At 30.7% G+C, this 18,837-nt stretch overlaps 1 protein-coding gene across 18 annotated transcripts in view; it reads right to left on the bottom strand.

Annotated features, from left to right (window-relative positions):
• The window catches only part of LOC115877133 (serine/threonine-protein kinase MARK2-like), a 136,733-nt gene that overhangs the window by 15,661 nt on the left and 102,235 nt on the right, over positions 1–18,837 (bottom strand). For 5 of the 18 annotated variants that reach the window (XM_030893279.1, XM_030893276.1, XM_030893260.1 and 2 more), the window contains 9 exons: positions 17,801–18,063; positions 15,730–15,910; positions 13,286–13,454; positions 10,980–11,021; positions 10,041–10,052; positions 9,785–9,955; positions 7,272–7,416; positions 5,384–5,509; positions 3,469–3,654 (listed from right to left, as the gene is read on the bottom strand). In XM_030893279.1, coding sequence (XP_030749139.1) covers positions 3,469–3,654; positions 5,384–5,509; positions 7,272–7,416; positions 9,785–9,955; positions 10,041–10,052; positions 10,980–11,021; positions 13,286–13,454; positions 15,730–15,910; positions 17,801–18,063 — 1,295 coding nt within the window. Of the gene's footprint in view, positions 1–3,468; positions 3,655–5,383; positions 5,510–7,271; positions 7,417–9,784; positions 9,961–10,040; positions 10,053–10,979; positions 11,022–13,285; positions 13,455–15,729; positions 15,911–17,800; positions 18,064–18,837 lie in introns of all 18 variants that reach the window. The other 13 variants (XM_030893277.1, XM_030893271.1, XM_030893269.1 and 10 more) reach the window with 12 other exon arrangements.

Genomic DNA, 18,837 nt, shown 5'->3' with positions numbered 1-18,837 from the left:
AGTGGTAATGTCATTAAAGATCTCTGCGAACAGAAGATTACTGGGTAACAAGACCCGTAATTACAATTCTATAAAAGAACTGACACGTTAAAAAAATGTGATTAAGAAGGGACGAACCACTCGCGCACACATAGCATCCCCAAAAATAATTGGACAGGGTCATTAAAAAGCGTTACATATAAACATCAGTTAAAACTGTTTAAATCCTAAGGATTTTTACTTTCATATATGTATACTTAATACAAAAAAGTAACACAAGCATTTGTTTTTCTATATGTATATTGTTTGAAATTATCCATTATATAAATCTATACACTTCTCATATGGCACATTATAATCTAGAGTAAGGTACACTTGAATATCATTTATACTAACCCGGTCATTCTAAATCTGTGAATAGTATTTTAACAGGTAAAATAACGATAAAGAGAGTCCATTTACAAAATATCCATATTGACAGTTAAATAATATCTTTTGACGTCGTGTGTCAAAATCTTCCTTCACTCGTTGGACAAACTTTAGTTGGTTTACATTATAATAGACAGACGAAAGATGCTGGTTTGACATTTTCTCGGGTGTCATTGTTAAACATGCGCTTGGTAGGAATATTCAATTAAGCAGACACACCAACAGAATTTGGAATATTATGTCAGGTATTATCAGTGACGCATCTAGAGATTAAGTCTGGGAGAGATAGTGGCAATGTATAAGTAAACTACTAGATTTAAATCAAATTTTCGCTGAAAGGTACTGTGAAAATAAATAAACTTGGATTGGCCTGCAATCTTTCTTTTTTGAATGGAATTATTCGTTTATTTTATTAGAATTTTATTTTATGCTACATTTTAACTTATTTATAAACTACTTCTCGGGAGAGGCAATTACCACCAATTATCTCTTGTACATGCGCCCCTATAGTCTAAGAGCTAGCAACGTTTTCGAGAAAGTATTTTAAGATCTTTTACTATGGTCTCTGGAACAGCATGCGGGCCGTCTGGCTGCCGATACCCGTTGCGTTCACTACTGCGCATTGAAAGAAGATCCTATATTTTTTATTAATTTAGTCCTATAAATTCTGGTATCGAATATAAATCGAACATGTCTCCATAGCGCAGTGCGTAGAGTTTCCGACCACGAACCGATGATACAGAGTTCGAATCCGGGCCAGGTCAAAGACTTTTTTTATTTTATTTTCGTTTATATTCTGATAGTAAAGTATTAAATAATTCTGATAATTAAAAAACAACAAATATTTAATACTTTACTATCACAATATGAACGGAAATAAAATAAAAAAGTATTTGCCCTGACCCGGATTCGAACTCTGAATCTTCGGTTTGTGGTCGGAAACTCTACGCATTGCGCTATGGAGATATGTTCGATTAATATTCAATACTAGAATTTAAAGGACTAATGAAAATATAGGATCTTCTTTCAATGCGCAGAAGAGGCAGCCAGACGGGCCCCATGCTGTTCTAGAGAGCATAGTAAAAGATATATCAAAGAGCCAGACGTCTTAAAATACTTGTTTTTCCGACGTTGCTAGCTCTCGTACTACTAGCTTTTACAACTGTAGTAAAATTACTAATTAATTGTTGATATACGTATCAGTGGTCCAACTCTAGCTTCAATACTAATCAAACCGTTTTCCAAAGTGTTTTTAAATTCGTGATTGTAACCAATATCGTACTAAAGAAATGTATATTATACATTTTTTGTCTGTCTTTTAACATGTTTGATTTTTCCATTAGGATATCTTATACCTTTACCTTACAAATTAAAATTCATATCACAGATTTAACATGACCAGGCCTGTATATTATCACAAATATAAAGCCAGTAAACCCAATCGATTAGATTAAAAATCGCTCCAAACACTACTCTACTATATACTTGTTTTAGAACATTATGCAAGCAATAATACTAAACAAAACATGAAGTTAGAATTTATATGAAATATTTACGCATATTTCTTATAAAATAAGCGCATAATAAGTTTATACACGTTATGCCCTATAAAAATGGTGTTATGATATGTCCAAAGAAGTTATATGTTATAGAAATGATACTAATATAACGCTTTATAATAAGCCACAACACCAATTTACGAATAAAAACCTATTCATATAATAAGTTTTGTGTGTAGAATTAACTTTTTGATTAGTGTATTATTTAAACCTCTTTCAGTTACAAACAGTAGCCAAAAAGCAAATAAGATATGTGCAAATTTCAAGCAAACACAAAATGCAAATGAACATTCTACTATAGTCCGTCCAGTGAAAAATGATAGTGACAGGTGTCATCATTTTAATTCATTCAAAGTTAATTGTTTGTGACTACTTTATTATGACATATCTGTCAATCATGATCATTAATTTTCTGGCTGGAGAGACTATTCCATATATGTATAAACACTATTCTGAGCATTTCGATTTAATAATACCATTCAGGAAGTTTCTTCCCATAGAAAATATGGTCATAAATTTTTTTTATTACTATAACTCGAAACAGTGCATACGCGTATAAGTATTTACTATTATTTAATATTTTGATTAATAAGTATAAATGAATAATCGCTATTTACAAAAATAGTAAGTTCATTGTAGTAAAACAGAAATTACTAAAATGGAAATTAAACATAAATGTTGGAGTTATCTATATATTTCGGAATTTTCGTTTATTCAATAAGAGTTGGAACTATTTTTTTTTCAAGATGTAAATAAAATAGGCTTTATACTACTGCATTTTATTATTTCACAATAATTGTAGAAAAAATCACAGTTTACGGATATTTTTTAACATATTCTTTGGAATAATAGTTGTATTTTTTGCGAGTATAAAGTTTTGATAACGGTAAAAATCGTAACCCCCCCCCCCCCCAAAAACAAAATGAAACCAAGTAAATTTTTATGAAACAATAATTAAAGCATATAATAGTTAAAATGTTGGCTTGGAAATGAAGATCGACATTCCCCATATAATACATATATGCTGCTAAACTACATACACAACTCTTGACATCGTTTTTTGTCGATGGTCTAGTAGTACCGTGTACCGTTTACTCCAAAAAAAAAGAAAATCAGAAATAATTGAAATAACAATTTAGTGTGTTTATACATATATTTGAACTACTGTAAACATTAATTATGACAGTGAATAATAATGTATAAATCTAAGTTAATAGAATTATATTAAATAAAGTAGATATGAATGTTCAAATAAAAATAAATTGCTTTGATTGCTAAGAGCGAATATTTGGTTGATTTTTAGTTGTTTATTTAATGTTTGGTGATACTCTGACGATAACAAAGCTAACTAAAAATTTAATTTTTATAATATAATTATTTTAATAATTATTGAAACTGATAATAAGTTTCACAACTTGTTACATTCATATCGAATATTTTGTTAGTGATACTAGACTTACCCCACAAAAATTTAAGATTAAAGTACTAATTGGTCTCTTACCTTTTAGTGAAACCCTTGAGGCTGAATTTAGCAAAAAACGAAGGCCTAGTATGCGGCGAATCTCCGGGGGTTCCCTGAGTGTATTGTGCTCGGGGGCGTGTTTGGCCCGAGTGGAAGGTGCTTCTCGACGAAGTGTTCCGGGGAAAAGCTTGCTGCCGCGTGGCAGCCGGTGAAGCGCTTGTTCGACTGAAATTGTAAAAAAATAATAAAAAACGCCTATTGTATATAGGTGCGAAACAAATAAAAATACCCTGTTAGTACAGATAAAATTCAAAGAAAATCATGGCAAATTATAATGCCAATTTTCAATAAATATGACATACATTTTCAATAAATGTCATATAGTACCCGAACAGACAGAAATTATTGTCACTTTTGCGATCGTATGGTACATTATACGCCTTGCGCTAGTACCAGGAATAAAAATAAAGCAAAGCTGGTGGGGTGGAAAGATAAAGCTATCCAAGGAATCTAAAAAAATAACAGACACTGTTACTGTTCAATCATATCATCTTTTGTATAGTCACTATCAGAGTTTATTTAAAATAGCGAATGGGATTAAATAATTATGATCACGACATCAACACTGTTTTTTTCACTACCATGCCATTTTTTGTCATAATTTAAAGAACACGTTTTTTAAACAACTTTTATGAGAGTTTGATCCAACCACACCACATTATCGGATGTAGTTAAAATTATGACTTAGTTGCATAGAGGATAAAAAAAGATCGTCACATATTACTGTCGCTCTACTGTGTTCAAAAATCGCTATAAGAAGAAACTCAGAAGCATATATAAATTTAACGTTGTGTCTCGGTGCATGTTAACGTGTAATCTATTATAATATTTAAGTACACGGAAAAATCAGAAAGCTTTCCGCACTAAATAATGCCTAGCTATACCCTCATTACGAAAGCAGCCTGTGGTTCCGTGGGAGAGGCGGCCGCTTTGGGAACAAGGGGCCAGAGGATCGAATCCCACAAATATAGAATATTTTTATTTTTTTACAGCTGTTTTATTTTTTTGCAGCTGGCGGTAATAGCAATCACAATACGCTGTAGGCGTGTTTTGATAGTGTTGCTTAATCTCTGGGGTAATTTTTTTTGTTTAGATTTTTTGTGTTTTAAATGGGTATTTCGCGGGCACCGAAGTTTTATTTTTAGTACACGTTAACCGTTAGGTTAGTTAAGTTGCTAAATTTGTGAGAAAAAGTCTTTAAAAAACGTCCTTTTTAATTACGACAAAAGAAGTACCATTTTAAAAATAGTCTATGATATGTTCCTCGCAATTTTTAAACTCTAAACGTAACTCGTATATACAAAAGATATATTCCTTAACCAGCCCCATTATTTTTATATATTATAAGTACATTGCACTAAATTTACACCACTCTATACTTAATAATAAGTAAGTAAGTACTTAATAAGATTAAAGTATTTGGAACACATACAAATTGATAGATAGCATTGCACTCATTTTTCTCCAAAATAAAGTGAATCTTATTACTAAACTTTTTTGTGGTTTAAAAAAAATCAAATAACATACAAATAAGTATATTACTTATAAACAGAATAGATCAAAATCAAATTGAAAATCCTATTTAATGGAATGTACGAAAGTGTTCCTTAAAATAGCAAATAATATTCTGTTTTCTGAAAAGTTTTCTATTATTTGTCTTAATTTACGTCATTATTTGTCTTAATTAAGTGTCAAAATTACAAATGACATTTCAAGGCTTGTATAGTTATATCAAAAGAAATCAACGCAATATATTATTTGTGCAGTTGATAATAATGAAACAAAAAGCAAACACAAAAATAAACAACTTTAGCCACTAAAATGATGTTTTTTAAATCAGTCAGTTAACACATCAACTCCAAGGTTAGGACACCTATTTCAAGCCTACACCTACCTAGTACGTAAAGGGTCATTAGCATTGGCATTTTGGGGTTCGGGTGGACCACTACTGCTCACAGACGCAGACTTGACGTGGCCCTTAGCTGTGACAGGTCTCAGGGTATCACCCAACGATTCGGGTCTACATGCGGTTAGCAAAAAGAGATCAAGTGTTATTTTACTGTTATATAAGAGGAATTAAGAAAACAGGAAATATTGCACTGAAAAGAGCAGTGTAGAGAAGGTTATTATCATGTCTTTGTGGATGGTTGGGAATACTACAGGATTAATCTACTACCTATGACCGTTACCATCGAAAAGGCAGAAGGCCTGACGGCTTACGCGTGACGTCATTCTTTCTATATATAATAAATTAGATGTATACCCTGCTGGCAAGCTAAACTTTGGTTCGGCATTTACATGTATAGGAGTGAATCGCTATGGCAATCTAGTAAGTCGGAGAGAGCAAAAATACGAAGTATTTATTACATAAGTACTTAATCTGACCCTAGATTCTATGCGCTTGGGAAAATACTTGCTTTCTGTCTTTATTCAGTACATCTTATTTTGCTAAGTGCGTTGACCGTACTCTTCGTACACACGAAAATCGGCACCCAAGATCATCAATGCCAGCCCTAGTATTGCATTGAAATTTTATAATCATGAAAATTAAAAATAAAAATTAGATCGCTATAGGAACCAAAACTATAAATATTATATTAAGATACGCATTAAAAGGACCGTATAATCGAAAAAAAAACGGCGTTAAAAAGTCTGTTTATAACAGACAATTCTGACAATATTTTCAGCATCAGGAATATTACATTTTGGAAAGTATAATAACGTTTTATTTTTAATGAAATTCTAAATTATTGTTGATGCTGTTGATAAGATTTTTGATAAAGATAATTTTGTTAAGACCAATACACAAAAATATCCACTTAAATATAAAATAACCGGCATTTATTTTTTCACACTTTTAAATCTTGCTCAAATATTATTATTGCAATATTATTAAAACTGATATTCAAAAAATCCGTTTTTTTCCAAAAAAAACTCCGCAATCCTTGAATTTTTTAAACTTTTTTGATGGCATCTTGGTGAACTGTTTCCGATTTTAACCATCTTCGTTTCTATTACGGTTTCCGAGATACCAATGCTCGTACCTCGAATTTGTAGCACCCTGTATAAAGTAACGTTTAAAGGTAACTAGAAACATTCCACAACTAGATGAAATTTTATAACGATCGTCCGATTTTCTTTCGATGACGATCAGATTTTTCCGTTAGAACTGCCCGGCCTAATGTTTTCTCGATGGTTACAGTACGACCCGATTAATGGCCACGTCATAAAATATACTACCATTATACTACATTCCCATGATTTCACTTGGTAATATTATATTATTTTATATGATTAGTATTATTAAAATTTAATTAAAAAATGCTTATATATTAGAAAACACTAAGGTATATATTGCAATGAGAATTTTATAGTAAATGTTTAAGATAAGTATGTAGTAAATAAGACTACGTGAAACAATTATTAAATGTCCATTTGAAAAAATACAACTTTAATTCTCAGACAGGAAACGATAAGTAATTTTATCAGAACAAATGGGTCAATTTTATTACTAAAAATGTCCTTAATGAATATTTCTCATATCACTGTATGCATCAATATAATATTTGGCCATGTTATAAACATTTTTTTTTCTCTACTCATAATCAATAAAGGAAAATCGAATTAAGTATACAGTTACTTAAGTGTATACATGACAACTATACTTTGTTTTTGTTTTGGTTCTTCCCGATTTTAATTCTTATTTAGAAATATTTAATAGATATTATAAATAACACACATATTTTACAATATTATTTATTAAATGTTAATACATTACTCACCCAGGCAAATCAGGAGCTATATTAGTCTTTTCTGTACTTTCCGATTTTCCATCATAACTGATAGTCGATCGCCTACCAACTGTGGTCCCTAAAGATAACGTCGTATTCTTAGATACAGTTCGAGCTCTAGCTGTAGCTTGTACTCCTAATATGACAAAAATAAAACAGATGCTACAACACTAAACATAGAAGAACAGAAAAAAAACAAAACAGAGAGTAGACACATGGAGAATAGCAAATGTAAAATAAGAAAAAATATTAATATAGCTTGAAGAAATGACTTCTCTACATTTTAGTGATTTATAATTGTGATTGAATATATAGTATAGACATGTGATGTATAAGCAACCTACAGTGATTCTATTTTATTAGAGGATAAAATGTTGGTAACAATGAAAATATTTGGAAGAAGCTTCTTGTTAAATAAAATATCTCAGAAAAGCTTGAATATTGTATTAATATTTAATGAAATAAGTAAACAAAAATCCTACACGATTAATAGGTATAGTTAGTTATCCAAAAAATCAAGTGTCTCTTCAATCTTTAATCAATAATAATTCAAAAACAATTCCATGACAAATGGTAATATTGAATTTTAAAAATACAAATATTCTTTAGATATTTCATAGAAATATTTACTTAATTAAAATATATACAAACATCATAAACACTTAAAGTTTTGTAAAACAACAATTAACAAAGTGTAATAATTAAATATTATATAATATTAAAAAAAATGTAGTATGACGAAAGAAAGTACGTATGACAGATTACATGACAGTGTGTTTTAATTTGTTAATTCGTAGGTAAAGTCTGTCCAACCAGAAAATACTTAACAGTGACAGTCGATGTCATTTTAATTCACAGATAAATTGAATTTTCTGTTAGTTTTGGATGTTGTCTATCAAAACCTTTTAACACTTATTGGATAGACTTTAGTTTTATATTAGCACTATACAGATGTTTTCACAACACCCATTTGTTACAAGTTTTTTTAGATAATTTAGATAGTATCAAGATAGTACTTTTTTAATCACTTCCACGTAATATTCTGATAAACTAAGAAATAAATGTACCACGGTGATGAATTCGTTCACATAACCCTAACAAATATTTATTAATCTAAGTGAAGTGTGCCACCTCACGGAGGCAAATGGTAAACCACATTGAGTATGTATGGCTAAATACAGGGTTTCAGAGATATTTATTGTGATACATGCAGGTTAATCTATTGAAGGTAGTAGAACATTTTAAATGTAGGGGTTGTACGGTTTTACCTGGACCACAGAAAGTGAAATAAAAAGTTAAGAAAAATGTATAACTTCATTTTTTCATTAGACCCTGTAAATTTTAAGTTATAAATTCAATGATTATAAAAATTTAAGTAGAGTAAAACATGTACATAGAAGTTAGATTGATAAATATAATAGGAGTAGGAAGTTTTCTTTAAGTCAGAAATAGTTGTTCTTTTTTATACTTTTTTTTTGTATGTGGTGTTTGGTTTAACACAGGCATTTGTTTGCTTTGTATTAACACACATACTAAAATATTATATTTTTTGAAAATAACTTGATTATGTTTTTTCAGTTTTATACAGTCTTTTTTCATATGGGGATTCTATCTTGCTCATTCTATTTCGAAATATAATATAAAAGAAATAATTTGTCACTAAACTTTTAACCACTGTAACTGAACCACAATTATCCAACCTTATTTCTTTTGTAAAATAAAATAAACTACATTGAAATTAAGATGATAGACACATCTATCACTGTCAAGGATTTTGTCATTGGACAGACTATAGACTTCAAATTAAAGAAAATAGAACCGCTGTCTAATGAATAGGCTGTTTCTCCAAAAAAATCCTTTATGGGTATTTCTCCACTACACTGCAAGAAAATCTACAAAATAAAATAGTTATTTTTTGTAAACACTTCTGCGTTAAACCTAAACGGACACTGCTTGTCAGAAGTTATGTTTACAGTTATACAAATTTGCCTAACAAAGAAAAAAATGCTTAACGTTTCGGAAAGTTTATCTCTTTCCGTCGTCGGAAGCAAAAAAATACAAAAAAATAAAGAAAAAAAACTATTTAAAATATTTAAATTCAACTATTCGAGAACACTTTACTTTCTTAAAACAGATACGTCTAACAACGTTCTTAACAGAACGTTGTTAGGCAAATTTGTATAACTATAAACATAACTTCTGACAAGCAGTGTCCGTTTAGGTTTAACGCCCAGAAGTGTTTACAAAAAAATAACTATTTTATTTTGTAGATTTTCTTGCAGTGCAGTGGCGAAATACCCATAAAGGATTTTTTTGGAAAGATGAATTTTAATAGGCTGTTCTATTACTAAACGTGTCGTGTGAAGAACTCTGTTAGTGTATAAACAAACACAAACTGTTTGTATGACTTAATTTAAGTTTAAGTTCTAACTTGAGAATAAATTGTGCATAGCATAAAATTTATCTTAGATTTTTCCTGGCATAAAAAAACATCATCAACTTACTATTTTCTGTAATGGTCTTTGGTTGAGCACTTGCCGGTCTAGAATTTAGTCTAGCGCTGTTCTCTTTAATGGTGGCGCTATCTACCGTATTTTGTCGTTTGAAACCGGTTTGGTGATTATTAGTTTGAGACGTAGGTACTTGTGGTTGGGGTCCAGTTCGTAACGTCTCGCCTATAATAATTCAACAACAGGTTAGCTCGGCCGCTCTTACTCGTTTGAAAGTAACACAGCAAGCTTGCGATTCATTTGTACTTACCTATAGTGCCACCTGGGGAGTAAGAAAAAAAGCTACAATTAAAATCTTGAGTCGGAAAAAAATATTTTTTTACGTTAGATAATTTACACATATCAAATATATCAGTTAATTTAAAATTACAAATATTTAAGTCAATTTAAGTGACGCGATGGAATTAAAATTATTTAAATATATTTGATAAAATTCTTTTAGATCAATGTGTGTACAAAAATACTGAATATTATATATTGTGTACAAAAAGTTCGCCAAAAAAGGGAAAATATAATATTGAGGAGCCAAAGTAATATTTATGCGGAATTACTTCACCATCCAAAACAAAAAAAAAATAATTTAGATGTAAAATCGAAAATCTAAAAAAAAGAAAAGTTATTTAGCTTTTAACTTTTTATTCAGATTTCTTTTGTGATTGGGTATGTTGAAGTAATTCCGCATAAAAAACTTTTTTCAATAGGTAACTCAATATTTAATATTTTGCCAACTACTTGGCACCTCCTGTAGTATGGATATTTGTTATCGCTGGATATTATTCACGTATTACCATTTTTTACACACCCTAGCTATCATGTATTATATTTATATGTGTAAAGAAAATCAAATAGTTGTGACAAAATAAAATTAAGCAAATGTCACAACTAGTTGTATGCTCTTAGCATTGTTTATTTACAAAAACAAAGCTGAGGCATCTAATTACAACTGCAATTATCAAGTATATGGAATCTACTTTATTGGTTAATTCTATATGAATATCGAAAATACCCAGAGTTACAGAGAAATGTCAATTTCTGCCGGGATAAAAACCTCACACCTAAACACACGTTTAGAAAATCGGGACAAATCAAACAACAGATAAGTAGGTATTATTAAGCACAGTACAAAAATTGACATTTACAATAACAGAGAATGACAAGTTTGTTAGTAGTGCACCAAACCAAGTGTTACCTGCCAAGGGTAAAGGGGTACCAAATGCCAAACCTCGGAAACCTAAAAATGTTAGAAACAATTTTTCTCAAGTAACATATACATATATAGATCAATAACACTACAAGATATGGATGAGAATTAGAAAGAAATTTGTACTAATATCACACACCACTGTACAGTTAGAAAAGCGAAGTTAAAGCTAGACAAAGAGGTACTTTTTAATAAAGAATATTCTTTGGTACACATTGTGTTTGAAGGCAGTTGTAATTAAATTAATTTCTGCAAATCTCAAGTACTTATATTTTTAACAAATATGACAAAAATATATAAATATCCTATAAAAAAGATAATATAATTTTGAAATGTTTCTAGTTACGATATTTATTATTCATCGAATATATCTTGTTACTGAAAATGTTACTTTATTATGCAAAATTTATTCTGTTCTTAGAAAAATTAATAGAACGTATAGAAACGAAATAGAGTTTTGTTTATAAAAAAACATTAGTAATTGAGCATCAACATTTGATATCAAGTATGGTAACACTAAACTTAAAAATCATACCCATGTAGTGAATAGGATTTATTGTAATGAACGCCGCAGTTAGCTAATACATATTATGACTGAGTTTAGTCCAGTTTTGTATTTAAATCTATAAATATAGAACTGGACTAAATTAAATCTAAAAGATCTAAAAACCCAAAAAATGTTTTAAAAAAATTCCAAATTTTAAAAAAAAATTACAAAAAAACTCAAAATCGTGTTTATGCGGTCCAGATATACTACCCCTAAAAATATTTGTAATTATTTAAGGGTCACCCTGTATAAATTTGGGTAAATACCCAAGGTCTTGCACCCGGTATATACCCAATTTGGGTAAATGCCATTATACCCTTTATGCATAGAAATACGAAGGCGATTCTTCAGCCGTACGGATTCCCTTCGTGATTTGATCAGATCATATATGGATCAGATATGATCCATTCTTTTTTTTTTGACTTCGGACGAGTATTTCATTCATCCACGCAACGATAGGTGGAGCGATACGCTCATAAATAAGCTAATTTGATGATTGTGAGCAGTCGGCCTTATTATAATAATATATATATATATATATATATATATATATATATATATATATATATATATATATATATATATATATATATATATATATATATATATATATATATATATATATATATATATATTATTATAATAAGGCCGACTGCTCACAATCATCAAATTAGCTTATTTATGAGCGTATCGAGCGTAACCTCGGCCTTTTTATGCCGAGAACAAGACCGAGATATCGGCCTGATTTTTACCCGAGAATGATTGTAACTGAGACCGAGATCTCGGTCGGACTTTAAAGGAGATTACCCTACAACTGCATATTAAATACCCCGTATAATAGTATATACCGGGCATATATCTACAATATTCCTCAATGGGTATATACCCTACCCCCTTCTAGGATATACCAGGCATATGCCCAAATTTGATTTACCTACACGTTGGTACCCATCTCCAATCAGTGCTTACAACGTTGCGACCTCCCATGTTACCCACATTTTACATATTTATGTGTTTATAAGTTCACAGTAATATTAATATTTTACACAATAACTTACAAAAATTAATTTTAATTGTATCAGTGACATTATTAATTCTAAAAAAAACGCAAATAACCTAATATATTAAAACACCCTAATATATTTTGCAGTTTTTTGCAAATTGAAAGAATAAATTTTAACAATTATTGCAGATTCTCTTATCGCCATATGAAGTACATAAAGTACTTTCAATCAAATTTAGTGTATATTTTCTTATCGATGTGGCAGCATAAAGCGTCGAATAAGCTGAGATCTGGCTGATTGCCGGTTGGTTGGCGGGGTTACCAAAATGTCTTAGTCAAATACAATATTCCCGCAAAGCCACAATAGGCCCTCGCGGCCTCAGTGGAGGGTCCCCCTTGGGACCCACTCTTAGTCAAATACAATATTACCAAAATGTAGGATTTTTTTGAATTTAAAAAGTCAAATAACTGGGTTATTTTTAATTTCTTTTATATATGGAAATAGAAAATATTTCTTACGTCCGTCCAGATCTATGATCCCTTAAATTATTATATTCTTAAATTATATATTCTCCGCACTTATTAAAGATACACCCTGTATAGTTTCATTAATTTGTTTGTCCTATTTCTAAGATAACGTGTTGTTTTCTATTTAAGAATTGTTCTTTAATATTTGAAATACTTGAGATTGAGCAGAAATATACAATATACATTGAAAGCTACTGCCAACACCGTGATACGCACCTCCACTCGATGCCCTCCTGGTCGTTTTCGCATGGGTGGCCGAGATTGACCTGTGTACGCCTCTGTGAGAAGGACTTTGAGCCGTGGGTTGCGGAGCTCCGGGTTGTTGCTGCCCCGTCATGTTCCTTAATGATAGACTGGAACCACTTCGACTACCGTCGCTTTCGGGCTAGAAATTCATGTTTACTCAATTAAATTTCGCTTATACCAGCTTGGTGCAATTTAGAATTGCCAGACGTCTGTGTTTTGCGGTAAAATTCAGATAAATTGTCACATATCACGGACATTCAATATACTATCGCGGAAAGCGCCAATCAAATTATAAAGCCAAATGTTATGTAGTTCACAAATTAACAAATACACACTTATGGCTTAACATTATTCCATCACACTTTTTGATTTAGCTTCATTCTTTTATGTCTAATTATTTCCCCTCATCTAATGTTATTTTGGTAATTATATTTACCTTCATTTATGTTGTTTGTGTTGTGTCAATAAAGAAGTTTAGACTATGATTTATTTTAACTTAGTTTTCACCCAAGGCAAGAGGTGGTGATGTGTAATTTATTTTTCGACGCCGATTTTGGCCCTCGTTTACTATCCCGGAATTGAGCTATAACAATCTGGCAACCCTAGGTGCAATAGATTTGGTTCCACCTAGGGTTATTACAATTATAAAATTATATAAAGCTATATATAAAGGCAGTTGACTTACATTATTGAATAAAAAACAAGAAAGAAATATATAAACAAATTTAGCGCAACCGCAAAGGAACTATAATATGGTATTTAAATTGCGGTTTATCAATGGCGTTCTAATTTTAATTACAACATGTTAAAATATAAAGCAGAGTAGACTCAATAATTAGCTACTTTTTTACTTTAAGCCAATAAAAGTTACTAGCTATTAAATTGGTTAATATAAATATTTAATAATTATAAAATACCCCGTTACGCTAGTGAAATAACTAACTCAAATTGACGCATCTTAATTATTTCTGACAAGTAGTAAATAAATGCGAAAACGCAAGAATAAAAACATAATTAGTTAAGTCGAAATGAATTCCGAGTTTGATTGGTTCACTACTCAGGATATACGTATAATTCGTAAAAAGTTGTCCGATTATTTTTTATAATTTTTGTCTGCGAACGATCGCACGTTGCAAATTTGTACACTATGTGTAAAACCAATTATAAAAGAAGCAAGAAATAACAAAACATAAATCCAAAAACCCCAGCGAATACGTAAACAATCAGAGCAAAAAAAGTTTAAATCAAATTCAAATGTATGAAATAAAACGCCGAACAACGCTGAAAGAAGACGGTATTTCCATGATATCCATTCTGTCTCTAATGCATGAAAATTCTTCTTCACAGATATATGCTGTCTGACAGAAGGATAACGATTGTATCAAAATCGGAAGACATGCGGAACCGATATTTAAATGTTTGAAATTTCCTAATTTGTTGTTGGATTTTATTCGCTGTATTGATGAACGACACGGGTAAATATTTCATTTCATCAAAGGGGAGGACTATTATCGCCATCATAAGCTCATTATAATGCGCAATCGTCATTTTTCAAAAAATCGGACTATAAATAAAAATGTACAGGGTTGCCAGTTCACTTGTTTAAGATATGAAAAGAGACAATAAAATTGAATTAAATGAGATTTACTTTACCAATAGAATTCCCAATAATATTACAATTGTATTAAAATTACTAACTGTTGGTATATTTATTATTGGTGCAATTTTAGTGGCAATACAATTTCAAACTTTAAAAAATATTTTAAATTTTTGATGTGAAATCCGGCAATACCGCATGGAAAAAATGTAACAATCCCCTTTTTGACTCTTTAAAAGTGGTGCATATTTCTAAAATCGTCTACTATTACTACACTGAATAGACTGAATTTAAAGGCGGTGTTTGACTTAAGCCGAGCTCTATGTAACACTGTGGTATACGAGTATTCGCTAGACAATGCGGGGAAAAAATCGACGAAGTGAGCGGCTCGCGAACAGCAACGGTGCTCCACTCGACAGTCGGGTTTTTAGCATGATACAAAGAATACAAGGTATGATATTGCGCAGGTTGGTCACTACGTCACTGGTGATAAACGGCACCATTGGTCGCAAGCTCCGCGCGCCAATTTCAAATTGTCAAACAGATGACACATAATAAATGTGAGAATAATTTTTCAAATGTCAAGCTCGATGATTTGACATAACTTTTAGGGTTATGTCCTAATTCTTCCTTATTTTAGTCTTTTTTTATTAGTGGCAATTGAACAATATGGATACTTCCATGAACGAACAAGCGTTACATTACAGCACTCGGCTCAAGTCAATCTCCGCCTTAAGAATAAAAACAAAAGAAAATCAAACAAAAATCTCAACAGTCACAACACTGCTACGCATATAAAAAAGAAATGGCTACATACGTCTGTACTTTTTCTTCCTAAAAGTAGATATGTTGCATAGGCATCATCATATTTTTGAGAATCTAAGGAATTTTCTACATCATATCTATTAAAGCCTAAACAAACTAGAGCTTCAATTCTCTTTGGATCATTCATGTCCGCTTCAGGTTCAACATAAGGTTTCAACTCGTCGTTTTCATACCTATAAAAGAAAATTATAGTGTAAAAAACTTAACTTTAACGATAACTCAATCTAATATAATGGTGGTTTAAAACATGTATCTACTTAACACATTTCATGCAGTGATGTTGAGACACCTTCAAACTTCTGAGTTATTTACCTTAAATTAGAGAAATTTGACGACAATAACCAGTTAATATAACATAAAGTGTCAAATATAAATATAAGAAAACGACTTGTTTACATTACAAATCAGATGTACATTTGGCCGAATGAAATTATTAAATATAGTCTTATCTGAAATTAAATTAACATTAATTAATATTTCAACAAACATTTCATCCTATAGCATGCATTACATTGAGTACAATACAACATTAACTGGTATTTGTTAGGCGTTACTTTATATTTTTTGAGCCAATGTTACAATTTAATATTAAAATAATTTTGAAAATAATTAATTAGTCCTTTAATATAGGATGTATATGTTCGTAAAATATGTTGATAACTATAAAGTTCTAACAATATAACTTTAACAAATTAATGTATCATATCATATTTATAGTATTAGTACAGGATCCGGCTGCATGATTATTACGCTTATTGTATTTTTAATCAAAACCTAATTTTTACGTTATTATGAATAGGAGAATAGACTTATTATAGGGTGCCTATCAAAAACTTGCCGCAACTAGGGGTTGCCACGTTTCAAAGTTTTTCCTACGAGTCCGGCAACAGTGTGTCGGGCATCTATAACTCTTATAATAAAAAACTTAGGAATTTTGTATAAGTGCCAAACTAAAGTATATACTAGGATGTATTTCAGGAAAATATTTTAACTTGTACAGTGTGGCTCAAAAAAGTATGAGTGGATCGAGATGACTTTTTTTAAATGGAACATAAAAATACTTGTATATTAGCCTCTCATTAGCTCTGTACATTATTGCTTTTAGCTTCCTTTCTGATCACTCTGCATGATCCTAAAATATTATTAAATATGTTTCGATAGTTTCAGAGATATTAATAAATAAATAAAAAAAGAAGCGTTTTCCCCAGCTTTTTTTAAAAAAAAAATATTAAAAATACAAGAAATTTTCTGAAATCAAAAGTATATTAGATATTTACTTTAGATAGTCTGTACTTAACTTTGCTACAAATATCGTAATTTTAACTATACAGGGTGTTCAGGTTGTTAGATGAAGAATTAAAAAATGAATATTTTTCGATTTAAAGTATTTCAAAATATTTAACGGTTTCGCAAATATTCACGTTTTTATTATAGTACAGGATCCGGCTGCATGAATATTATGCTTGTCGTAGTTTTAATCAAAACTTAATTTTTACATATATTTATGAATAGGAGAATACACTTCTTACAGGGTGCCTATCAAAAACTTGCCGCAAATAGGGGTTGCAACGGTTGAAAGTTTTTCCTATTGACCCGGCAACAGTGCGTCGGACATCTCTAGCTCCTGTAGTAAAAAACTTAGGAATTTTAGGATCCTGTAATAAAAAACTCAGGACCTAAAGTATGTACTAGGATATATTTCAGGAAAATATTTTAACTTCTACAGGGTGGCTCAAAAAAGCATGAGTGGAACGGGATTTTTTTAAAATGATATATGTATGTATATTATTCCTTTGTTAGATGGAGAATTAAAAAATGAATATTTTTAATATTTAAAGCAATTGTAATTTTGTAATGGTTTCGCGTTTTTTTATTACATATGGCTCTTTGAACGATAAATACCAGACTAATATTGACACAAGATACAGACTTTGAAATACTTTAACGCACCACCCAGTAGATGCCCGACACACTGCTGCAGAACTGTAAAACTTACTACAATTTCATGCTAATACCATACCATCTATGTTTTACAACACCTATAAGAAAAATTAATAACTAACCCCACGTACCCCTGGTTCATCCACTTGTCCTTCATGATGGTCTCGAGGCTGGCTCGTTTCGCCGGGTTCAGCACCAAAAACTTTTTGAGCAGATTTTCGCAGTCCGTGCTCATGTAAAAGGGGATGCGGTATTTGCCCCTTAAAACGCGCTCCCTTAACTCCCGCAACGTCGAGCCGTCGAATGGTAAGCTGCCCGATACCAAAGTGTAAAGGATGACGCCTAACGACCAAACGTCTACTTCTGGACCATCGTACTTTTTACCCTAAAACAATATAACAGATTGATAAAATGAGAAGGCAATTCTCATAGAACATGGATGATTTCATTCATTCAAGTGGAGGACAAGTCGAAGGAAAATAAGTGTTGACCCAGAGTTGTATTAGCCATCAATTAAGATTGTATACCGTATATGTTATTAAAAACTGGAGTAGTTGTAAAGTAAAGACATCAGACGATAGGTTTTAATTCAGGAAGTGTTTGTAAATTATTGAAATATTTTTTTTTTGTTATATTTATGTTGTGTTTTATTGTACCTGTGCAATATTAAAACTTTTTATTCGATATATTGATAAATATAATAATAAATGCGCGAAGTTTCTTCATGTTTCAAAGAAATAGTTTACTTAGATTTTTTGGGTGTGGTGTATTATTTAACATACACCTTTGTTTTGTATTAATACAGACCCTAAAATATATATTTTTCTGTTCATAATATTTTGAAGTAATCACTTATCACTAAAATTTTAAATATTTTAATTTCCTGCTCTGCGCTCCAGTCGTACCAACCTATTTCTTTGTAAAATAAAATAAACTACTTTAAAATTATAACAGACACATCTATCACTGTCAAGGATTTTGTCGTTGGACAGACTATACACTTCAGCTCTTTATTGTAGAACTATTTGTACTACTTACTAAATAACAAAAATGAATCTAAAACACAGTAATCAGAAGAACAATTTTAGGAGGACACTGTAGAGGAAAAAGTGTAGAAAATACAATAAAATGTAAACCTTATGTTCTTGATATTTTATAA

Source organism: Sitophilus oryzae, unplaced genomic scaffold (assembly GCF_002938485.1).
Source record: "Sitophilus oryzae breed Bouriz unplaced genomic scaffold, Soryzae_2.0 scaffold_1442_pilon_pilon, whole genome shotgun sequence".
NCBI classification, from domain to species: domain Eukaryota; kingdom Metazoa; phylum Arthropoda; class Insecta; order Coleoptera; family Curculionidae; genus Sitophilus; species Sitophilus oryzae.
Note: the sequence above shows the minus strand (reverse complement) of the source record. Positions and strands in the feature narration are given on the sequence as shown.